At 49.3% G+C, this 24177-nt stretch overlaps 8 protein-coding genes and 1 non-coding gene across 9 annotated transcripts; 4 read left to right on the top strand and 5 right to left on the bottom strand.

Annotated features, from left to right (window-relative positions):
• Positions 1-109: 109 nt before the first annotated feature.
• Positions 110-2417, top strand: FPRO_03075 (uncharacterized protein; the record flags this gene model as incomplete). Its single annotated transcript, XM_031226753.1, has 5 exons — positions 110-174; positions 249-367; positions 436-981; positions 1038-2035; positions 2091-2417. The coding sequence occupies 5 exons, from the start codon at positions 110-112 to the stop codon at positions 2415-2417; spliced, it is 2055 nt and encodes a 684-aa protein (XP_031077258.1).
• A 751-nt stretch (positions 2418-3168) lies between these two features.
• On the bottom strand, positions 3169-5084 carry FPRO_03076 (putative MET13-putative methylene tetrahydrofolate reductase; the record flags this gene model as incomplete). The annotated part of the gene is made up of 2 exons (XM_031226752.1): positions 3169-3335; positions 3386-5084. The coding sequence occupies 2 exons, from the start codon at positions 5082-5084 to the stop codon at positions 3169-3171; spliced, it is 1866 nt and encodes a 621-aa protein (XP_031077257.1).
• A 1681-nt stretch (positions 5085-6765) lies between these two features.
• On the bottom strand, positions 6766-7971 carry FPRO_03077 (uncharacterized protein; the record flags this gene model as incomplete). Its single annotated transcript, XM_031226751.1, has 2 exons — positions 6766-7787; positions 7842-7971. 2 exons carry the CDS (start codon positions 7969-7971, stop codon positions 6766-6768), a joined length of 1152 nt encoding a protein of 383 aa, XP_031077256.1.
• Positions 7972-10645: 2674 nt separating this feature from the next.
• Positions 10646-11256, top strand: FPRO_03078 (uncharacterized protein; the record flags this gene model as incomplete). The annotated part of the gene is made up of 3 exons (XM_031226749.1): positions 10646-10840; positions 10890-11038; positions 11085-11256. 3 exons carry the CDS (start codon positions 10646-10648, stop codon positions 11254-11256), a joined length of 516 nt encoding a protein of 171 aa, XP_031077255.1.
• Positions 11257-11540: 284 nt separating this feature from the next.
• On the top strand, positions 11541-11635 carry tRNA. Its single transcript has 2 exons — positions 11541-11578; positions 11600-11635. It is a non-coding gene; the product is annotated as a tRNA-Ile (tRNA).
• An 862-nt stretch (positions 11636-12497) lies between these two features.
• On the top strand, positions 12498-13400 carry FPRO_03079 (uncharacterized protein; the record flags this gene model as incomplete). The annotated part of the gene is made up of 1 exon (XM_031226748.1): positions 12498-13400. One exon carries the CDS (start codon positions 12498-12500, stop codon positions 13398-13400), a length of 903 nt encoding a protein of 300 aa, XP_031077254.1.
• Positions 13401-13588: 188 nt separating this feature from the next.
• Positions 13589-15401, bottom strand: FPRO_03080 (uncharacterized protein; the record flags this gene model as incomplete). The annotated part of the gene is made up of 3 exons (XM_031226747.1): positions 13589-14568; positions 14622-14969; positions 15026-15401. 3 exons carry the CDS (start codon positions 15399-15401, stop codon positions 13589-13591), a joined length of 1704 nt encoding a protein of 567 aa, XP_031077253.1.
• An 891-nt stretch (positions 15402-16292) lies between these two features.
• Positions 16293-18785, bottom strand: FPRO_03081 (uncharacterized protein; the record flags this gene model as incomplete). Its single annotated transcript, XM_031226746.1, has 1 exon — positions 16293-18785. One exon carries the CDS (start codon positions 18783-18785, stop codon positions 16293-16295), a length of 2493 nt encoding a protein of 830 aa, XP_031077252.1.
• An 897-nt stretch (positions 18786-19682) lies between these two features.
• Positions 19683-23373, bottom strand: FPRO_03082 (uncharacterized protein; the record flags this gene model as incomplete). Its single annotated transcript, XM_031226745.1, has 3 exons — positions 19683-20367; positions 20422-21577; positions 21636-23373. 3 exons carry the CDS (start codon positions 23371-23373, stop codon positions 19683-19685), a joined length of 3579 nt encoding a protein of 1192 aa, XP_031077251.1.
• Between the last annotated feature and the right edge of the window lie 804 nt (positions 23374-24177).

Genomic DNA, 24177 nt, shown 5'->3' with positions numbered 1-24177 from the left:
TCAGAACGTCAACCAAACATACCTACGTACCTGATCTACCCTTGCCCTTTGTCTCGGGCGCATTCTGGCGGCTGCTAGCAATTAACGGAGTGGTCGCAGTGTTTGTACGATGCTGTTCTCTGAAGAAGACGCGCCTCTACTTAAGGCGTGGATAGTCAAGCGCATCGAGGATACGTCGGTAGCCTCATTTTCCCCATGCGGTTCTGGAACGGCTCGCAGTTTAAAGACTTCGCTAACGTATACAATAGCTCTGACGCCGACGCCGACGTCCTAGCCGAGTATGTTATCGCCCTTCTCAAGCACGATGGCGACGCAGACGCGGTACGAAAACTATGTGAACAGGAGATTCCCGACTTTTTAAGCGAAGGTGCGCATCACTACTCTCACTTTTGGGATGATTGTCCACAGTAACTGACCCGTGGATCCGTTCCACAGACCCCAAGGCTTTCCTCGACGATGTCTTCCAAGCAATCGCGTACAGATCCTACCTCCCAGGGGCTCCTCCAGCTCCAAAGATCGGAGTTGAGCCAGTACAGCAACCTTTGACCGACAGCACGACGCCGAATGGCTCAAGAAAGAGAGGTTTCTACGATCGCGAAGAATATGACCCGCAAGATGGATACGAAAGCTTCAACCGTGATGGCCGCGTGCAGAAGCAACCCCGTCGAGGTGGACGTGGAGGCCGAGGCGACGACATGAGGGGAGGACGGCCTGGCGCACCCGCGTATAATCTTCCTCCGCGACCCGACATGCCTTTCGATCCGAAAGTCATGGAGGCATTTCTGCAGATGGGTTCCATGGGGATGCCATACCCTGGTATGCCAAACTTCCCACAACAAGGCTTTGGTGGTGGTCGGGGCCAACCCCGGAGAAAAGGTCGATGTCGTGATTTTGACACCAAGGGCTTCTGTTCGCGTGGGAGTACATGCCCATATGACCACGGCAACGAGTCGATATTCGTGCCCCCGGGTACCGACGCCGGTAAGTTTGGTATCACTTATTTGTTTTGTTTGCTCGTCTAATACAAGCCTGGGCAGAGTACGACCCAAGTGATCCGTTTGCCATGTTAGCAAACGCTCCAAATAGCATGAATCCTTGGAATTTCCCACCCGATGGGGGCCGAGGTGGTCGAGGAGGTCGTCGGAACCGTGGCGCTAAGAAGGGCGGTTCACGAGCTCCTTTCTCCGCTGAAGGACCTAACTATGACCGTACAAAGAGTACCGTCGTTGTCGAAAATATCCCAGAAGAATCCTTCACCGAGGAGCAAGTGCGCGAGTTCTTCTCACAATTTGGCAACATCCAGGAGGTATCAATGCAGCCATATAAGCACCTCGCGATTGTTAAGTACGATAAATGGGGTTCGGCAAATGCAGCATATCAGTCGCCCAAAGTGATATTCGACAACAGGTTCGTCAAGGTATTTTGGTACAAAGACAAGACCGACACACTACCAGCATCGGCTCCTGTGCAAGGGGGCAATTGGTCGGGCGACCCAATGGCTGCAGAAGATGACGAGGTCGAACCAGAAATAGATATGGAAGAGTTCCAGCGAAAGCAAGAAGAAGAACAAAAGAAGCACCAAGAGCGCGAGGCTCGGCGCGCCAAGATAGAACAGGAGCGCCAGGAGGTAGTAAAGAAGCATCAAGAACTCCTCGCCCGCCACCGAGAGGAAAATGAGAAGCTACAGGCAAAACTCGCCAGTCAGAGAGGCGAGGACGGCGACACCAATTCGTCAGGTACAAGTATGCTACGCGCGAAGCTTGCGGCCCTCGAACAAGAGGCAAAGATGCTCGGTCTAGATCCCGATGCTGGGGAAGAAACAAACTCATCATGGGCTCCCCGAGGTGGGTTTCGAGGTCGAGGCAGCTTTCGCGCTCGTGGACGAGGAAGGGGAAGCTTCAGGGGTCGTGGAGGAGGAAACATGCATGCAGCTTATGCGCAATATTCGATTGACAACCGGCCCAAAAAGCTCGCCATCACAGGTGTTGACTTTACGGCACCTGATAAGGATGAGATGCTACGCCATTTCCTCCTGGTACGTCTGATCCCTCTCCTTTTTCCAGGTCTCATATCACTGACATACTAAACAGAACCTCGGCGAGTTTGAGTCTGTCGATACAGCTCCTGAAACCACACACGTCTCTTTCCAAGACCGTAAAACAGCAGAGAAGTTCTACTACAGTTTGAATGGCAAGGAACTGCCTGGCGTTGAGGGACGTCTTGAGCTTGCGTGGGTGAATACACCTCTGCCGCCTGTCAAGACCCTTGGCAATGATGGCGCGCCCAGGCACGGTGTAGAGGATGATGCTATGGCGGACTTCGATGATCAGCCTAGGCGGGAGAAGAGCACAGAACCACAGCGGGAAGAAAGGGCGGTGAATATGGATTATGAAGTGGCTGAGGAAGATGCGTGGTGATAGCGGAGGAATTTGATTGCATAGCCCCTTTGACGGTAATATTTTTATCGTGTACGACAAAGTCCCAGACTCGGTCAAAGAAAGGATAAAGATGGACTTTGGACATTTCACTCAAATCACTCAAAGGGGACAGTATGGGAGAGCGCAAAGTACCATCTTAGCCCAAGATCGGGACTAGATCTCAAATCAATTGTTGGTTCCGAGCATCAACAATATCTAGCTGTTGCTCGAGTCCATCATAATAGCCAAACTTTGCCTTTAATCTTTTTCATGTCCCCATCATCCACTCTCCGTATAATTTCCTCCCGTTCGTCGGGAAAGAAGAAATGTAAAAAACCATAGAAAGAAACAAATCAAATTCAATCATGCATTCGTCCATCCATAAGGCCTTGCTGGCGGGGTATCGTTGAGATATAGAACAAGCAAAGCAAGCCCCCAAAACATAAAGTCGTCTGCGCCCGCCGGGTGATTTTTCGTATCTTGCGCCTTTTTAAAATGCTGCCCCCGTATCCCTGGTAACTTTTTGTTGAAAAAGACACCTTGGTGATGCTATTGTACCCAAACCCGAAAATCAAAGGAAGAAATCAAAGGAAGAAAAAAAGCAGCAGTCGTCAAAGTTAGATGAAGTGCACAGCAACGCCCCGATGATGTATCCTCGCGATCACTCTGCAATCATAACAGAGATTTACTTTGGGCAAGATGCTGAGCATCTTGGTAAACCACTGCACCGGGTACCACTGCGCGAGAACATCTAGTTCGCAACTGCAGTGGCTGCAGTACCGTTGGCAATAGGTTCAGAATCTACGGCGCCATTACCTACCGACTCAGTCAAAGGAGTCGCGGGAGTGGTGAGGTCCTTGACCTCGAGGCCCTTCAAAAGCTCGAAGATGGTTTTGTTGTCGTGGAAATCGTTGTTCACTACCATTGTTAGCATGCTTTCAGAGTCGGTTCGGAACCTCTTTGCTCACCGATGTTGACTAGGTACCAGTCGTTCATGACACCCTCAAGCAGAGCTCGGCTAGGCGAGCTCATGTCATAACAGTGAGCCCAATCAACACCCAGTCTGAATGCTTCGTCCTTCCATGCAAGGAAACTGATGCTCTCGACAATGGTTGGCTGCACAATCTCCTTTCCAGGGAAGACACCCCATGTCACTGCGTTGGGGCCATCAGATGTCACATTAGATCGGAGCTCGCCGTCCTTAGTCACAGCGTAGTAGGTCAGATCAGGGTGGTTCTCAATGCGACTGATCATCTTGTCAAAGACATCAGGGTGCACCAGCAACTCAAGGTATGACTTCTGGTAGACATAGCCGTTGTCGGGGCCCCAGCCGTGGACCGGGTGAGAAGACTTGACGCCATTGACAGCAGGCTGAGAGTTCACAGTCAACAATCCTCGCTTGTTCAGCTCAATAAGTTCCTCTCGAATCTCATCAGCTTCAGTGGTAAGAGGTGCCTCACTCCATGGCAGAGACTCGATCTCATTTTGGAGGTATCGGACGAAAAGCAGAGCAATATCATGAATGGTCTTGGGCTCGCCCCATTTCTTGCGATTAGCCTCGTTAGTACCAGTCAAACCAATGCCATAAGCATCCAGCTCTCCGAAAGCAGGAGAGCGAGAATCACCCCATCGACCGTTGGGGAACTCATCCCAATCCTGTGTGCGAATAACATAAGACTTGTTGCGATTTCTCCAAAAGATGGGCCGAACATCCTCCTCGCGGCGACCAAGTCCTTTGGACTGTTTCCAGGGGAGAGCCTGTTGAAGAGGACGCTCAGCGCAAGGAGCCCATTGGAGCTCCTCAAGTAACATGCGTGTAGCCTGGGCAAGGTTCATAGTATAGAAGTGAAGGTGATGAATCCCGTTGGCGAGCAACTTTCGGCACATGTTGGCAACCAGGGTCTTTCCGATGTTTCTGACAGCAACATCGTCGTTCTTGACAGGCTCAAGTGCATCGAGCCATTCCTGAGGGATCTTGGCCTGCATATGGTTTGCTCGTCGAAGGAAGCTGGCATATGTAGCGATGGGCATGATACCGGGGAGGATAGGGATAGTGATGCCACGCTCACGAACACGCTTCACCCAGCGAATGAAGTTATCAGCATCATAGAACATTTGTGTGACGATGAAACTGGCGCCCATGTCAACCTTCTCCTTGAGATGATCAAGTAATTCGTCCTCATTCTTGTTGTCGTCGGAACCCTCAGGATAGCCAGCAACGCCGATGTCGAAGTGGTTGCCGTAGGTATCGCGGATATGTTTGACGAGATCACGGGCATACTGGAAGCCTCCGTCGGCAGCGGTCCACTTGTCTTGAGCTCGAGGGGGATCACCACGTAGGGCTAGAATGTTGGTGCACCCGGCTTTGTACGCTTTAAGAAGGGCATCATTGACCTTCTCAACACCCATGTCGGTGCAGGTCAGATGCATGCAAGTTTCGAGACCGTAGACAGCTTGAGCCTGGAGTACCATCTCGCAAGTGAGCTCGGCAATTCTACCACCAGCACCCCATGTGATGTCGATAAACTTAGGACCTAGGTTATACATGCGATCCATACGGTCGTAAAGATTCTGAACACCTTGGGCGGTCTTAGGGGGGAAGTATTCGAAAGAGAAGGAGGGCTGGCCGCTCCTCTCTGCGTCGTTGAGCATGTCCTTGATATGCATGGTGAAATCGGTTGGCGATGGCTTATTGGATTGTATGGTTTATGGCGAGCTTTTATCTGTATTTGACCAGAGAACAATGTTGATTCGTTATGAAGGAAGAGTTAAACGTGATGGTCGTGGCGGGTCGAAGCTTGGATCAGAGAGCTGGAGTATGGGGATACTGTGGGGGAGGGGAACTGTAACGACGACTGACAAGGAATCCTATGTTAGCGATTTCAATTACAGATTAGGTAGAGAGGTATTGCGGCGATGCTGGTAGAAACTAACGTTTATTGTACTGTTTGAAGCCCGGTTCTGAGGTTTTGCGCTGCAACTCCAGACGAGGCGGTGGAAACGATGATCTGTATTGACCTTTCGATTTCCCTCTCAATCCGTTGAACGAGAAGCAGCAGCAGGGGGTTAATGATTTACGTAGTACCAGGATCTAACTTGACAAACGGCAGCCAATTCTCTTTGAAGAACGAAGATGAGGTTATATATTGAGCGACAGATGACAAGTAGAAAAGAGAGAGGGAGAGGGAGAGAAGAAAGAGAGAAGAAAGAAGCCGAGTACGGTCAGAAAAGCGTCCCACGTTGTTCCTTCTTCTAACTGTCCAGGAAATTTCTCCTCTCCCCCGCCGAGGGCCTCTAAGATGCCCCTCCTTCCTCCAGAAACTCCCCAGTGGGGTTCCGTTTTTACCTCCGATGCATGAATCGTGTCTGCTCATTGGCGGATGAGATGCGTTCATTTGATCTCAGCGCCGTTCCCGGGCATCGGAAGCCGAGAGGCTCAGGGGAGCTCAGGGCATCGAACTAGTGAGGACGCCGCTAAAGCGGCCCTAGGCTAACGAAGTGAGCTTCTAAACGTTGCAGCTAGGTAGGTAAGTAAGTACCTACTAAGTTGACTTAAGACAAACGGGTGAATTTTTTAAGCTCAAGAACTCAGAGTCACAAATTGATGCTCACCTCCACTTGATACCTGATAGAGTGGCCGTTGAATTGGTTTCCATTGTACTCGGCTGCGCCTCTTTTGATCGGTGAAACCCAGGACAATGGAGCGTGCGGCAACATCTGCAATGAGCCTGGAAACTGTGGACTTGATGGACTCTGTTTGGCTGAAGCAGTTCACGACATCCCACTCTGCTTCGACTTGCAGCGTGCGGTTTGCAGCCATCTTCCGAGAGGCCCTACCAATGGTCCCTAAGGTATGTCTCCTCTCTCCCCCAACGTCAACGTCGAGGGGTCCCCTGCTGCGGAGCAAGGGTCCAGCAAATGGACGAATCATCACCCAATGACCTTTATAACCCCTCCGTCATGATGCTGAGCTACTGCCAAGTCGTATCACTGCCAGACCGGTGAGCGGCCTAGTCTAAAGGTCCAAAACTTTACTTTACCAACGACTGGTTTGAGCATCAAACCTCCACCTCGATGTCAATTATTCTTTGCCGGGTTGATCAATGGGCTCAAACTATAGTTAACGTGTGAGGCTTATCGGGAAGAGTATATGGGTCTATGCGGATAGAAATCTTGGTTTAACCTTGGGCTTATATGCTCATCTTTCAATCTTGCTTAATTGACTTTAACGTCGCCAAAATGATATATATCGCTATTCTATAGTTTTACAGGTCTCTTGAGACTTCCGTGAAATTGCAGTATATCTTGTTTTCCTACTAAGGCACTCACTAACAACTTCAGCGGCACATCATGATCCTCCAGTTGTGGCAGATGATGTACTTGCAGTCGGGCTCGAACCAGGACTTCCACTTTTTAATAGGAGTGGCGGCGCTCCCCTTGCCCTTCGCCAACGGTTACTTGTGCTGATGATGCTGTTGTCAAATAAAAACCACCATCTTTCAAACATAACCTGCCCCAGCTCCCAGTTACCTGGATCATATGGGTCGTCACCATAAATTCTAACTCCCTCAGCTGCATCCTCAACATCATAGGCAAAGTTGACGATCGCCAATGCACCTTGGGCTCGTGGTGGCCGTAACTCGTCGGGCAACGACAAGATGAAGATGGCGCGCTCTCTGACACCTGGCCAAGGCAACAGGTCAAACACTGGATGGTGTGGTATCGCAACTTGTGATGGAGTAGGCTGCCATGATGGAGGCAGTAGAGATGCTGGAGTTGCGGTCCCTGTATTGAATGCCGAGTTGCCCCCCAAGTCCCAAAGGTCTGGCTTCAGGTTCAGGCGGTCTGCTATGCGCATAACAGCCTTGAGAAGTGTAAGCTGTAGTAGAGGTAGTTGATAACTATCAGGAAACGTCTGCCCTTCCGATGACGAGGGTGAAGAGCTGAGTGATGATGAATCAATAAACATTGTCATATTGGCTCCGCCAAAATCTGCAGACAAGTCATGATGAGTATTTGTTACTGATTCGCCCCTGGTATTGTCTTCGGATAAGTATTCTGGTACTGTATTTAGGTCCGGAAGAATAGGCGCAAATGTCAAATCTTGGAGGGCATCTCCGAGGGGGTTCCAAGATGTCAGATTGAGATCAAATCCAGCCAAGATGTCAGCATCTGTCGTGGGAGGGATTGACTGGTTGGGTTCTGGAATTGTGGATTCCAAATTGCTCTGCAGAGTCGGAATTTCATAGACATCGTCTTTTGATACTCTGCATTCGGAGTTTGGAGCTGTTTCGTCCTGAGGTTCGGAGTCTTGAGACCCGTTGCTACCAGCTGACTTGGTCTTAAGACGATCTAGCCGTTTCTTTTCACCTATACGCCTGTCAGATCTCAAGCTTACTCGATTGCAGGAAATTGACGACTCACGATATCTTCTCTGTGCTAGAACATTCAAAACTCGCTTCCTCTCCGCGGCATCTTCATCAATGTTAGGAACATCAAGAGCAGGTGGCTTCTTATACGCTCGTTGCCGTGTCCGAGGGCGATTCGTCAACATTGCGGTTGGTTCTTTCATTCAGCTTTATATTCTCGGAACTTACGTATGCGAGTAGAAGCAGATCTCGGTAATAACTCCTGTCAGCCTCGAGAATAATTGAAAGGTTCCCTGGTCAAGAAGTGGTAGAAACCCGTTGCTTTTCAAGTCAAAACGATGGCGTTCGTGATCTCCACCAAGCATAACGCGTAGGAATAAGCTAGCCTGTGCACTGTCTTAGCATAACGGATAACAGAAACCTCTAGACCCGGCTAAAGCCCCGCGACTGTTCGGTATATCCCACCACACCCGAGCTCAATATCTGGTTGCTACTGTGCACTGAACACTGTGTAATAATCCCTAATGTTGGTCCGACTTCATGCTCAGTCTATGATATTTCTCTGATTCCATACAAACTCTTTGCTATTGATGACTTCGGACTGTTTCTCCCCCATCAGCTCAGGTGTTTAAGGAATCTGTTGCGGATACTCTACCTGCTAAAGTCATTATCTGTCCATCAGGTGAGTAAGTAGTTGATTCGAGATATTCCGTGCGAGGCATAGTTTTACATATGGCAGGGGAAGTGCCCTGTATTTCCTTGGGTTTCGGCTCACTTGTTATCCTTTGAAGTTAGACAGAACATCAAAGGGGGAATCGCCCTTTATGTACATGTCGATTTGCTTGAAACCCACTGTAGCATAACCTAAAAACATAACGCGAGAGCGCATGAAAAGGTTGATTGAATTAATAGTAGCCATGTTGTCTCAATAAGAATTTCCACAAATAGAAATTCTATAAGAGCAGTCACGATATGACAATAAGAAACTGCTCTTTGAAAGACCTGGAGTGCTCTCAGTTATGCCATACCATCAAAGAGGGAATAGTACCCTACGCCTAGCCCATGAACCTGGTTAATTCTATCTAATCTTGATTTCGAAAACACGTAAGTGATTATGACACATTAAAATTTTCATCATTTTGTTTCTGAAATACTAGAATAAACATGTTCTACCAAGAATATCCTTTTGTTATTGTCATCATCGTTCGTTCTTTGTGGCATGGAAGATATTAGTTGATAGGTGGCCCAACCTCACCGCCTCCAAACTCGGGTTACCAAAGGTACACTGGTTCTAGGTGGCTCCTACAGTTGTCCCATACAGTGTTACTACAGGGACATCGATCGCCTCGTTGAGTTGCGTGCAAGCATGCTTTACAGTTACACTATCTCGTATCTGTCCGCCTTAAAGACTACCAAGAATCGCGAGGATCAACTGAGGCACATGACAATATAAGGTGCCATCTTACTCATTAAAATCCGACTTAGGGACCACGGCAGTGGCCTTGATGTGCGTGGATTAGTGGAAGCTGATGCCGTGCAACCGGCAACGCCAGAGATAGCTGCTGGGTGGAGTGGCTATCGGCTGGGGGCTGCGACGGATGGCTGCATTTAATCATGCAGTGTATCCTAACAGAGTCTCATTTCGTATCAAGATCGGGATTGACTCGAGGGAACCTACTTGGTTGACCGAATCCGTCCTTACTTGTATTTTCTCCGAAGCCAACGATGTGCTGGGCGAAGAATGTAGCGCAACGGGCAATTTCAAGTCAAACTTTCCGTCGTGAGAGAGAGACAGTATCACGCTGTTGCGCGTATATGCTACCAGGATGAGGTGCCGGAGTCCACTGTGACAGATATTTCCTGTTTAGGCAATCATTGTGGAGTTTGTTCCGTTCGCCTCCGTTGCCGGCTGCGGGTAAATGTAAGTATACTTCTATTTTAAAACATTTATATGAAACATTGAGTTCAATGTCGATCCCTTCAAATCGAAGCTTGATACTAAGCTGCGCCTGTTTGTTTTCCCTGCCATCTACGTCAGGGGGTCAGGGACGGCCGATCAGTGATGCACGTTTGGGCGATCCAGCGGCTTTCACGCGGTGGATGTCACTGGCATACGGCAAACTCTTGCATGAGAGCAAATTAGATAACGTGGGATATGTCTTTGGCAAGCCAAAGTCGGCACTTGGTGCGAATTACTCATGTCCCATGATGCAATGCGCAACGTGGGAGTCCGGCCGAGGCGAGACCGCTATTTTGACAATTCCAAGCAAGCAGTTGAACAGCAGACACGAGAGTTGTACAAGCTTCCTGAGCCCGGTAATACCGTTGATGCGATCGTCTAGGAGATCAGCCGTAGCTCCTTTCGGGCCCGGTTGTTTGTTTACCAGTGATGCAAGCCACCTGCAAGTTGACAGCATCTTTTTGGACGCCCGATGGGCCGAATTTGTATCACGGGATGGCCGATGACACCCGACGGACTTTGACTGGGAGATTCATAATGAGCTGAAGAGTTGACCGAGTATCTTGATCAACACAACACAAACAGTCAATACGGCGGGCAACGGGTGAGAATTTGGTACAATTGAATGAGTAGCCTCGGGCTGAAGCTGCAGCTGTATCGCATGAGCCAGTGTCATCACGGGGCTTTGCGTGTCATATGTAGCATTGTCGTAAAGAATGAAACCGAAAAATCATCAATGGCTTGCCGTAACAAACCCTGATATATAAAAGGCTTTATCCCAGAAGAGGTCAGCTGCTGTTAGTTCTCGATAAGCAATTCAGATTATCCAGAACTATAACTTCTGATTACCCTCTTCCATTCTCATTCCTATCAACACTCACTCTCACCCAATTATCAGAATGAAGACATCCTTTGCACTTCCCCTCTTGTCGCTCTTCTATACGCACTGTCTCGCTGCCTCAGTTGACATGTGGTCTTCACCCCTCAAGGAGCGAGCTGCACTCAAGTACGAAGCCATCGAGCCTGAAGTTGTCAAGGCTCGCATTGGCACTACTCCTGAAGAGAACAGTGAGGGGGACCGAGACTCTGGCATGGTAGGTTGGAATTGTTCCCAGCAGGTTATATTTGCTAAACACATCTCAGGTTTACTTCTGCCATGAGGAGAACTGGGGAGCTCCATGTTTCGCCTACCGTCCTGAACTTGAATATACATGCAATGAGCTAGGCTCTGAGCTTAAAGGACACATAGGATCAGTTTTCGTTGATCCTGGTATGATCTGCCGTCTAGCTGGGTATGTTGTACAAACTCATATGTCCGTATACTACTGACAAAGCAAGATTCAACAATGATCGATGTGCCCCGATCAAAATATTTGCCTGGCCCGAGACCCAGCATGGTTGGCCTGACCTATTCCATCAAAATGCCCCAGGAGGGGCTATCAAGCTCGGAGCTGCAACAACACACTTCACATGCGCTGAGTGTACCAAGTGCGTTGGGAAATCTGGATAAGACGGATGATATGGGCGATTGACGTTGTGAATGAAATGGGATTTTGAGGAGGGATGGATGTCGTCCTGGGCATATCAAGCTTGAACAAGTGTAATCAAAATAATAAGCTCTAACTAGAGCATTTCTTAGCTCACGAACTAGAAATCATTGTCCTGATGAAAGCTGGTCTATTGTGGCTGCATCCACTGTATGCTCGTGATGCAATTGTCCTTGCTCTATGGATTGGGAATATTGGTCACTCAATGTATTGCAGAATAGCTCAAGCCATCACATCGAATCAGAAGGCTTCCGTAGCTCAGTTGGTTAGAGCGTCGTACTAATACTTCATTCCGAGTATCCGGTAATGCGAAGGTCTCAGGTTCAAGCCCTGGCGGGAGCAATCCCAGTGCCATCTGATTCGTTTTTTTGCCATCTCTAAGATCTAGTTGTTAGGTACCACGATACGGTGATGCCTCTTTTCCTTTTCTTCTTCTTTTTCCCTCTGGTATTTCTTTATATCGCTTTCGGTCAAGGCTTTCCTTAGACGCAAGCAGAAAACAGCATTCACTTTACAGTTGCAGCTCCTCTGTTAGCCAGCTACGTATACTTAGTTAGTTAGGTATGTACTTGCCTTGTATTTTCCATCTGCCATGGAGGTAGGAGCAACCAAGTTAATGATGATCTAGCTATTGCTTTACTTATTTAACTAGTTAGACTAAGTTCAGGTTATAAGTCAAACTCTTAATTCTCACGCTTCGTTTTCTTGTCCCATATTCAACAACTCATCACCATTTGAGATTCACCATCCATCAGCTGATTTTATTAGTGATACATACATCCTCACCATGAACCACACCTTTACACCCCCAGTCCGGCCTCGCCCTCTCGACCCTAAGTTAGGGGATGCACCAGACTCCTATAGCAATAATACCATCTCAGGTACACAGCTGGGCGAGCTTAATGTACAGCAAAGAGCATCTACTACTCGGAAGAAACTCGAGGATCTGGAAAACATCAGGCCGGCAGCATCCTAGAGAGTTTCCCGGTCAAATGAGCAATCTTTGCCCGAGGCTGAGGCACATCCACGCCCGGTCAATCGAACGACCTCCAGGCAAGATGCATTTCTTCAGAATGGCGCTTTATTACCAGTTACCCACCGCGACCACTTCCGTGAAGAAGCCCAACTGAATGATGCATCCGATGGCCAAACCCGCAAACCACCAACGACTGATATCATTTCAGATCAGCTCTCTATCCTACAAATGGTAAGAGATAGCCTGAGACCTATGCGATCACAAGCACCCTCTCCAGAGCCCGTGCATAGACCTCCAAGAAGCACATCTTCATCATACCATGACCAAGGTATTGGATCTGATGATGTGCCATCACCGGCATCAGACACTCGCATGCCAAGTTTGGACTTGGGCGATTTGACGAAATACAGTCGCTTCAACGACCGGCTATCCGGTCTGAGATCTTCGTCAAGCTCTTCTGTTGCTGCGAGAGGTATGGGTCAAGGAAGCACCCACGGGACCGGAATCGATGAGGTACCTGCTTTCGGGCACCTGCAACGACAACCCATCCAGTCCTACCACTCCTTTGAGATTGTATCAAGTTCCGAAGACCTACAGTCAAATGTGACACCTGCTCAGAAGACTATGGCGAGACAGCCTTCATTGGATGACACTACCGGGTTTGAAAGGATTTACCGCTTGACACGAGTGAAGGCCCGGGTCCAAGCCCAGATTGATAGCCCAACAGATAACAGGCATTTAGAAAGTCCTAGCCCGTCAATCAAACCGCCACAGGTGGAAAGAAGAAGCAAGAGAAAATCTTCTGTCATGTCTCTCCGAAGCTTGACAGAGGGAGTGAAACGGTCTCGAGCTGGAGTTGAGAAACTGGCACACAAGTTTTGTTATAACAGCTGTAGTAAACTTCGCCATGCCTATCAGAGTGTTGGGCGTCAACAAAGAGAGCAGAGAAAACACTACTCGGCCTGGAAGACATTGCGCCGAAAACTTAGACCTGAGGATGCCAGCAAGCTCAATCATGAGAAAGAATCTGCGTCTTTCTCGATCGAGCAAGGCGGACGTGGGACAGACTCTTGGTGGAAAGCCGGCGTAGGAAAGTATCACGCCCCTAAGTGGATGCGCTTTGGAAAATAGATTATAGATAACTTACATGGCAAATCATTTGAGGCAACAAGTTGAAGACGGTATCAGTCTAGCATCACGAGGTGTTAGTTAGCAGCAAGAAGAAAGTCTAATAATCAAGTTTACCTCGGTAGCAATCGATCCATGAATAATACATTCTTATGAACTGCAAGTTCGAAATAATGTTAATTGAAATTACCCTATAGCATGTATCGAAAGACAACAGCCGCTGATTTGCGTCTCCCAGGGCCAACGAGGCCTTCTTCCTCAACCTCGTCACCCGCCTGCCGACGCTCACTCTCGGCCCGGTCAAATTTGCGATTTTTATACTTGAGATAGAAGCGAAGAGCATACGCTAGGATAGAGACAAGAAGCATAGCAATTGCACATGTGCTCATCCCAGGCGCATAATAGGGAGCATCTCGATCCGGATACAATCTGGTGCCCACGAGCGGCCCACACTGACCAACGAGTTGGAGGAGAGCGAAGCCACCGCCTTGACGGCTCTGGTTGGCTTGGTTATTGATGCTCCATGTAATGATGAGAGTGACGACATTGAAAAAGCCTACAGCGGCAGGATACACGGCCATATAACGGATGAAATTAGGAAGATTAAGGGGTTTAGCCAGAGCCAGAATGGCGTAGCCACATGATGAAGCGAGGGCATGGAATATTAGAGGTACGGTGCGTGTGCGCAGTCGATCAGACATATGGGCAGTGAAGAGGACGATGACAAAAGCCGCCAAGTACGGGGGAGCACTGAGAGCTTGGGAGGTGAGAGTATCGTGACCCATCTCAGTGAGTATCTTGGGGAGAAAGACGGGGAGAGAGGAGTAAGCCATGTTGGTGAGGAAGAACATGGTTGCAGTGATCCACGCAACGGGGTCACGAAATATTGCCAGAACATCGCGACCTTTGAGACCAGACGAAGGCTTATTGTTTGTGGCCGTTGACTGCTCGCTGCGAAGGCGCAGATGGGCAACCTTTTTCTCACGCTTGGTCAAGTAAGGGGCTGTCTGTGGAGAGTCGGGGATGACGTTCCAGGCTACTACAGACGCGATGACGGATGGGAACCCCTCAATGATGAAGAGAAGACGCCATGGGGCAATAGGGCCAAACTCAGCAAACTTGACGATAAGCCAGGCGAGCGTTGAGGCAAACGTCGTAGCCAAGGGGGCCGCTGCGACAACTGTAAGCTTTCCTTCTTTGCCATCCGAAAAGGGGATTACATACCAGATATGAAAATAGCAGTCCGGAATGCAAGCTCTTCTCGTTTGAAGAAGAAACTCAAGTAAAAGGGAATACCCGTGAAGCCAGCCTCTCCTATTCCAAGGACAGCGCGTAGCGCTATCAACATGGGATAAGACGTCGCGACAGCCTGAAGGGACGCCATGAGACCCCATGTCAGGACCACCATCGACACAAATATATGCGCCGGAATGAGCTTCCACAGAAGCGACATCCATTCAAAGGCAATATAAGTAATGTAAAACGCTGTGAGGGCCCATTGGTACCACTCATCGCGGGGCGGGTCAGATTGGAGATCTTCATCCATACCGGCTATACGAGCATTACCGATATCTAGATTTGTTAGTACGTCCATTGCTGTCGATCGCAGAAAGATAAAGGGTTCGTACTGGATCTGTCGACGAAGCTCAACATGTAAAGGAGAGCGACGAATAGGACAAGCTTGCGATCGAACTTCCTACGCACGGCTTGTTCTTCATCAGGGGTATAGAGCTGGAAACTCGCCATAGAACCAGGACTTCGCGAGCGCTCTCCTACCAGAGGATGGTCTACATCTCCATCCTCTGCAGCTTCGGCATCCCATATCGCGCTGCCGTGTCTATCTCTACCCGTAGTTCTCTCATGCAGCTCGTAAACATCGCTTCCACTACCAACGGCCGACCGAAGATCTTCGTCGTCGCTATCATCGAGCGAGGGCTCAGCGCCGGTTTGCGCAAACGCTTCAACCGACGTACTGGGGCCAGGTTCGGGCCGCGACAGGGCCATTTCTATCTGAGGCGGGTTCAAAGAACCGAGGGCGATGGGTAAGGAGGCGATGGGTAAGAAGATAATACTGGAGGCTAGATTGGACTCGGAGTCGGACTCGGGCTTCGAGGTTTAATATCGTCAAGGTTGGAGAGTTATTTGGAGACCATCAGGGACTCCAATCAATTGATACCATGAGTTGCATCCTTGTTTGATGTGAGCCGGCTGTTAAACGAATCGAACAGGCTAAGAGAGGATTGGAGCTGTTGGCTAAGTAAGTAAGTAAGTTGGTAAGGTATGCTGGTTGATTGAGTTGAGCTGTCTTGCTTGACTTACACGTGACGTGCATCAACTCCTTGCATACCTACCTACCTAGGTGACCATCCACACTTACCTGGCTACCTACGGAGTAGGGGGAAATAAAAAAGGGCCCCTCGACGGGTGGGACACCAGCGAATTGTGGTGTAGTTGGGGTCGTTTAATTTTTCTCCCAGAAGGGGGGGTGGGGTGGCTGGCAGTGGTAAAGAAGCTTTATCCTCATTTCATTTCGCATCTTGAACAAGTTCACTGTAAATACGGAGTAGATGTTCAATCTGATAATCTGATTGCTAATTGCTAATTGCTAATTGCAGATCATATACTCCGTACTACGTACATAATTAAATATCTGCATTTAAATACTGTATTCGTACAATTTCGAAGAATCTCACTCCGCTACTCCTACATCATGACGATCCATCATAGAATATTACGACTTATATAAAGTTCGACGCTTTTCCATACGTCAACAGAAACTCCTCTTCCCTTAGTGGTAAATCCAACCCTTCGCAATGAAACGCTCTAAGTTGCAGTCAAAGTCAAACCCGAAATGAAAGTTCAAAACTACCAATTCATGCTTACTCTCCGTTTCCTTTAATGATGATGGCCCGTCTTAGCATGAGATGGCTTCCTGAACAGCTTCTTAAGCCCCTCGGCCACTGAATGGCTGCGACCAATTCGTTGTTTAGGATGCCTTCCGTCTTCATTTATCTGGCCATCACTATGATCCGTAGATACACTGGTTTGTCGACTTTGAGTCGTCGCAGCCACTGGCTGTGGTGCACGCAACCTCACTCCACGTGCTAAATCTCGTGGCGCGCTCGGTTTTGAACTGACACCCGCATTGTAGTCAGAAACAAGAGGTGGTGCAGGCTCTAATGCCAGCTCCTCCCTTTCCAGTTCTTGTAGAGAGCCGGGTGCCTCATAACGATACGGCATTGATAACATTCTGGCATGAGCTTTTGATGATGGCGTTCCCTTTTCTGGCGCCGTTTGCGGTCTCTGCTGTGAGTTTCCTCCTGATGCACCTCGAGGCTTTGGTGGCGTAGGCGGGCGACGGGGTGTCTTTATTTCTGGTTCTGGCGGTAATGGTACATTTGATATTCGAATGTTCTTGGGGACACTTCTCGGTAAGCGAGACTTCGGCGACTTTTGTGCAATTTGCTGAGTTGTTGGTTTTCTGGGAGGTGTTTTCAAGACAGGATTGATTGGTTTTCGATGAGCCGATGTTGGGGTTGTGACACTTGCTGGTGGCTTCGAAGCCGGCTCTTGTGCTGCTTTGGTGTCTAAGTCCGGCAGTACCACCTGTTTGGCTTTTGGCATGGGTGCTGGTGATAGCTGCTGCTCGGAAACTGTGTCACCAGCTTCATACAATACGCCAGAACTTGGTTGTTCTAGGCGTGCTGGGTTCGGTGACACCAACAATGGTGGAGCGTGTGGCACTATCCCTTCAAACTTGGGCATGTTTGATCCGAAATTCTGTGGTTGTGGTGAATACTCCGATGTAGGCGAGGGTGTTCGAGGAGGAACAAGCTCTTTGGGTATGTTCAGATAGGTACCTAGACTATCCTTTGGATTTGTGATTGATGTAACATATGGGTACGGAGTGTCTTGATTATGGAATGTACTCGATCCTGAGGATTCAAGTGGCGAGTCTGATGATAATGGCCAGGATGTCTCTGGGGGCTTAACATTCTCTGTCCTGCTAGGAGTATTTAGCCTCGGAGACTCTTGATCAAAGCTCTCCATAGGCGGTAGCACGGGCGAGAAAGGGGGTACAAAGCTTTCGGGCCTGTAGATCGTTGGAGCCGGCAGCTGTCGTTGCAGAGGTTTGGGCGTCGGGGGCGTTGAAGATCTAGATGGATGAAGACCGTTTGGTTTGAGGGGTTGCTTTACATTTGGTATCCCTCCTCTTATGGAGTCCTGTGCTGATGAATGTATATCGGCAAACTCTTCTGGTTCAATTCTAGATTGCCCGTATGCAGAATATATCTCTGATGCTGTCGAAGCCGAATATCGTGTATTAACGGGGTAGAGAAGTGGCATCTCAACATCTGGTGTTTCCAGTGCGAGTGCATTATCCAGAGAATCTTTTCGAGACCATACTGATGATACTGTAGGGACGGATTTCCTCTTATCGAGTTCGCGAGGCTGGAGAGGTGCATCAATATCCGGTGTTTCCTGCCTTGCTGTTCCGTTAGGTGATTCATCCTGGGACCAGACTGTTGATATTGTCAAAGCTGAAGCCCGATTGGGGTCGGGTTGAGGCTGGAGTGGGATATCGATATCTGGCAATGTCCTCGAGAGTGGCCGTGGCGTTGCAGCACCATCTGGTCCCCCTAAAATGCAATCTAGGACGGTGAGAGCATCTTCTTCATCTTCGTTTCGGTCGTTGTCATCGTCGTACTCGGATGGTGAATCAGAAAGCCCCTCCATAGCGTCTTTTGTTCGTCGGTTGCGCACCATCGTTTGGGCCGCATCCCTTATCTGCTCATAGCCAACCTCTTTTTCTTCTTCGTCACTCTTGCCAGGGACTTCTCTCACATCATCACCGCAGACCACGACGTACCACCTCACGGATTCACCCTTCTGCAATTCATTCCTTAATTTTATGATCCACCCATCTTCGCCGGCCATTTTGTCATAGTACTTGGCCATCTGACCTGCCACGTCCACACTCAGGTCGACTCGTACCACATAATCAGCCACATAAGCATACGGTCTGCATGCCGTCACCATTTCGTCTACATCGAATTCCTCCAGCAATTTGACCGGTGACCATGAGTGCATAAGAACGGCATCTTCGGCATCGGATACCCGTGATGTCGGGAGGGCATGGTCGTCGTCAACATGATCGAATTTCTTTTTGATGGCGTTTTTGGCGCTGACGCTCTTTTGCGTGGGCGTCGTTGGTGGAGAGAGCTCAGGTAAGAAGTCGTATTTGGCGTGTAGCTGGTCGAGGATGCAATAAGACGACGCAGGTGCAAGAACCCAGTTTGGTGCAGCATCTTCAAGGTCGTTGAGGATGACAAAAATCCGGATGTCGCGGCGATGCCATCGAAACCCGTGGCATAGATAAGTCGGCATTGGGTACGGGGTCGCCCAGCAATAATTTGAGAGTGAAGCTGCTGTGTGCTGTAAGCGATCCGTCAATTGATAGATTGATAGATTGATTGATTGATTGACTGCCTCACTCAAGCGTCACTTTATCTTGACAGAGAGACAAGAAGACGAAGTGTCTTCTGAGCAAGCTTCATAAAGCAGGCTATGAAGCCTCCGACATCTCCGTCTTTAGTGACTGAAGTTGACGCGAGGGAGTGGTTGTTTGAAGTTGAAAAACATCCATGGAATGAATGAACGAGCTGAATGGAATTGGCATGCGTCGCTTCCGTTCCTGCGGTGCCTTGTTACTTTATCTGCGCATCGTTGCCTACTGGATCTTACCGCATCGTACTTTACTCAGAATAGCGCTAGGTTCTTTCAATTACTTGATAAAGGTTGGTCCAAGGTACGGGCAGGTACTGTCTAACGTCAGATATCAAGCCCAGTGCCGTCTTCGGAAGTCATCGACCCATCTTTAACGGTTGGCGCTCTCTCACCATCCGCTTGCAATTGAACTGCACCTAAGCCACTATTTTCATCTACTGCAGTGGCTCCTTTGTTCCAAGTTAGGCCAAAGTCTGGGCTGAGACATTGTCTCGCTTATGCCCGAACGATCGCTGCCGTCGTTATCAATCACGTATATTGACTCAGCCTCAAATAGTCCAATTTAGTAGGCAAGGTGCTAAGTGAAGGATAATGCAGTGATGTTATTGTGTCATTCCCGAATTTTATATAAACAAATGGTATCCATTGATATATCCACCGCGTGCCCATATTGTATCTATAAAAATTAATAAAAACTCTCAAAAATATGACACCATTTTTTTTATATGCGTCTAGTCGTCATCGTTAATACACTTCGTGAATGGTATAAAGCGGTCCCTAATCTGTGAATCCTGCCATGTTCAGGCTAACACCTCCTGTATCTTGTAACCCTTCCATTGCAACGCCAAAGTCTTGAGCATCAAATTCGAAATTCATGTCCTGCAGGATATTGTTGACATCCTCATCTGAGAGGTTAAGCTCCATGTTACTGGGCATAGCAGGAGCGCTGGCAATGTTGTCCTGAGCGGCCACTGCTTGAGGAACCTTCTTAGCCACCATATCTTTGAACTTGTTCAACAGATCAGCATCGTCAGCTGGCGTGGTCTGCGAGTCAAGAATCCGACGCGCTCGCGTCTGAAGCATGGCGTCTGTGGGCATAGATCCCTTGCAAGCGACATGATCCTCGACATAGCTAATAAGACCACGCTCCAGCTCTCGCGAACAGAAAACCTCAGCAGGTCGTGCCGCCTGCGATGTGAGCTTCTCGATGTAGCTGTTAGCAATGGCTGCTGGCAGTGACTTGGCACCCTGGCCCATTGACACCTGCGCATCTGCAGGGAAGGGCTCGAGCGACGCCTTGGGACAAGCATAGGGGGGTGCGAATCCTGAGCCACCAGATTCTAGGGCCCAGCCGTCACTCATTGGGAGACCAGGACCATCGGTTTTGAGGATACCCGCGTCTCGCTTGAACCTTTGAAGCCACTCGGCATTATCTGCAGCAGTCTGGTTCCAAGGATCGTCACTAAAGTATTGTCAGCTCGTCACATTCGGGATTCTTCCTGCCCAGAAAACCTACTCGTCATATAGGATCCAGCGTGCCTGGTGCTGAAGCTCTGCATCACTAGGCACATGCCTGTTAGGGTTGTTCGCCGACATAGTGCCAGCAACCCATCGCTTCAGCTCCTTCGCCAATCGTCGATAGCAGTTCGCATCATTGAGGAAGTATGGTCCAGGACAGCCAGGGCCACTGCCCATATCAAACATGTCATCACAACCCAATCCCAGAAGAACAGGACAGTCATTCGAGAAAAGTGTCGCATCAGTGGCGGCGGCTCCGCTGACAGTCGAGTTGACGCTAGGCTGAAGAGAAAATGCAGGCGAGTTGTTACTGCTTGCGGGATGGCGGTTTTTGAATCCCTCGAGCCAAGATGCATTATCTGCCGCGGTTTGGTTCCAACCGTCATCGAATTCGTATATAATGATACGAGCTTGTCGTTGGAGGTCCTCGTCAGTAGGCTCTATGCCCATCGATCGTTGTAAGATGAGATAATCCTTCAGTTCACGCTCTAGGCGCGAGTAGCTATGGATTGTTGAGTCGATGGATGTAGGATCCGTTGAACGGCAAATGTGATCCACCACGTCTTCGCTTCGTGGAAGGTGTGCGCGTCGACGGAAAGGCGCGAGCCAGTTCGTAGTAGATGTTGCGAGGCGAATTAGCCAGTTTGCAATGGCCTCTGACGGGTGTGTAGAGACTTCTTCCACTCGGCCCACGATACGACAAGCCTCTTCTTGAAGCTCATCATCCATCGCCGTTAAACCTAGTAGTCTCTTGGCCTTGACAAACTCGTGGAGCTGTACCTCCATGGGACACTCCTCGAACAAGTTGTCCTTGCCGTTAATCTTCAGGGATGCCAGCCTGTTTTCAGCGGCGCCACGCAAAGGACCGAATCTAGCCTTTTGTTGTAGAGTGTCGGAGCTCATGATAATGTCACGGAGCCACGATGGCCTCGTCGCGATGCCCTGTAGAGATAACAATTCGCTAGCGAAAATAATACGACAACCTTCGACCATCATTTCTTCGTCGTTCGGGAGTCGTCCGTGCTGGTCCTGATAGTTCCGTGTGAAGAAAGCCATTTCTAACTTAATCAACTCGTAGGCATTACGAGGTGACTCTGGCGGGGAGTGAGTGGCTACGTATGGCAACGGGGATGTGCGCTCATAATGAATAAGATCTATTTCAAAAGTTAGACGTTGGCAACTTGTCTACAGGATACTGGAGAGGTCTCATACATGGAGGCATGGAATTCTCGACCATCTCGAGTACAGGGTTGTCGAAACCCCAGTCACCCTTCCAGTCAGCCATGGAATAACCCGTCTTGAAATGCTCTGCCAAATGATCGACACGGATAGTCCATGTATCCATTACGATACCACAGAAACCACATCGGGACCGAATCTCAGGCGTTGCTACCTTCCACGACTTCATAGACCAATCCTGAAACTTGATATTATGCACCAGGCGCAGGTGCTGGTTAAGATGATCTTTTCGGTAGAATGTCCGTTCTGCTGGGGTGCGCTCTTGGCAGGCAGAGTGGTTGTGGCTTTCGATATGGGCATCGTCTGGGTTGGCCTCGCCACAAAAGACACAGGATAAGATGCCGGTATCAGGGTTGACGGCTTTTGCGCCATGAGGAGAGCAAACCCACCGTTCAAGAGACAAGTGCAACGACTTTTCGTGTCGTTGCCAGTCGTGCTTAGTCCTGAATGTTTCGGTACAGAATGTACACTGGAAGGTCTTGAGAGGGGCTGATAGGCTGGTCTTCTCTTTGCCAATTTTTGCCGAAGCCCTTCGGCGACGGCGACGACGTCCGTGGCTATTGAATGGGGCTGAACCAAAAGACCCCCATGAGTTGCGAGATCCATGTGAATAGGCCGATCCATGAGAACCATTACTGGAATGGGAGGTGCCTAAACTGCTGACCGACGACTGGTTGCAGATAGATCTGCTTGAGCCATCGTCCGCATAGCTCAAACTGAAAGGGCTGTCGAGACCGGAAGACATTCCGGAGGAAGAGGCGGTAACGGCTCGTGCAATGGCGCTGACGGACGCAGGTTCGTTCTCAGGGGGCGAGTGCTCCCAACGTTGCAATGGGTTCATGGCTTCCAGAGCTGGTGTTCCTCGGCGTTGAGGGATATCCATGGGGCCTGACCATGAGCTGGTGTAGTGAGGTGATGTTGAGCGCGGAGGCTGAACCTTGCCGCGTCGACGAGCATTTGCAAGCCAATTTGTGATTTGGACTTTGTTTAAGCCTGTTTGGCGTTGCAGCATCTCCTTCTCTTCGTCACTAGGATAAGGATGACGGTTATGAGTTGAGAGCCAGTTCTTGAGAATACGAACAGACTCTCGAGAGAATCGTGCCCCAATTTTGGGAGGAGGTGCGGCCTTGTTGTTGAATGTTTCTCCCAGATTGCCTAGATCACTGACGGAGGCATTGCGGGAGGCATTGCGAGAGGATTGACAAGAGTCGTCCTGGTTATCCTCCTGAAGAGCCTTGGAGATCTGAGGTCCAGATGATAGAAAAGGGTTGATGTCAAAGGGCGCAGCTGAGGTGTTGATGGACTTGGGGCCAACAGCAAAGCTGCAGTCGACCTTCAATGCTACGCAGGTAGTGCAATAGTCCTTGTACATACCCTCCCGGATCTTTTTGCATGAGAAACCAGACATAGCACAGTTGATGCACGGCGATGGAGGTGTGTCCCACTGAAATTGACTAGATATGTCTTCAGCGGTTGTGATGAAGTCCATCGTAGGGGCGGGCATGTCTGGCAGAGGGAAGTTGTTGTCTGAAAAGTGTTGAAGGGCGCAGAAACTGAAGTCGTCTTCACTGACATTCTCCAGGACAAGATCAATGCTCTCGTTGTTGTCAGCTGCCAGACCAGCAAAGGTGCTGCCATCCTGGGGTTGTGGAAAGGCGTCAATGGCCTTGTCCCAGTTGACAAATTGCTCCATCTCATCCATATTCGACATGACGGCACAAGGATGAGCGGTGATGCGGAGTTCAGAGATATCAGCTCAAGTCAATCGAAAGGCGCGCGTGAGGGTGACAGCCATGAACCGATTAGATTTAGATGTCAGTCAGCCTGGTCCCACTTGAATCGTTTGGAGTGGGAGCTAGAAGGGACACAAGATAGTTGAGCCTGAAAATAAAGAGAAAAGAATGAGGCTCCCAAGTTGAGGATAGTCCCTGAGTTTTGTTCAAGATGAAAATCCAACAAAGGTACCACCTAGGCACAAGTAACGGTCTGTCTAGGAGCACATCGAAAGAGTCAGCAGTCTCCATCCCCCAGAATTGTGAACCAAGCCTAAAGTCTGGTGGAGTTGGAGTGCAGAATGTCGGCCAGCCACACCAACCAGCTGAGCGAGTCTAGCCAGATTGTCAAGTCGTGCGCCCTTCAATTGACAGACAAGGATCTTTTTGATCAATGGACCCACGCAAACAGGCTGTGGAGGGACGGTGCTTCCAACACTGTAGTATGGTTCCAGCTCCTCCGCGTATGGTGAGCCAACAGTGTGGATGGTCCAATCATTGTCTCGCCCGTACAGTGTCAGCTCGATGCGGTCAATAGACTGGGCTCCGCTTCTCGTTGTTCGCAAGGCGTAGCCATCCATGTGGATGCATCTCGCTAGACCCAAGTCTTGACCCGAGACCGGCCTTCGTACATAACATATGGATCTTTGACCTCGCAATAAGACCGTTTACATATATGGCAATGCATATAATCCGTGATGTCTTTTGGAGGCTCATTGTCCACCGGATCGGAATCGTGACTC

Source organism: Fusarium proliferatum (assembly GCF_900067095.1).
Source record: "Fusarium proliferatum ET1 genome assembly, contig: FPRO_scaffold002, whole genome shotgun sequence".
Taxonomy (NCBI): domain Eukaryota; kingdom Fungi; phylum Ascomycota; class Sordariomycetes; order Hypocreales; family Nectriaceae; genus Fusarium; species Fusarium proliferatum.
This window is presented reverse-complemented; position numbering and strand designations above follow the sequence as displayed.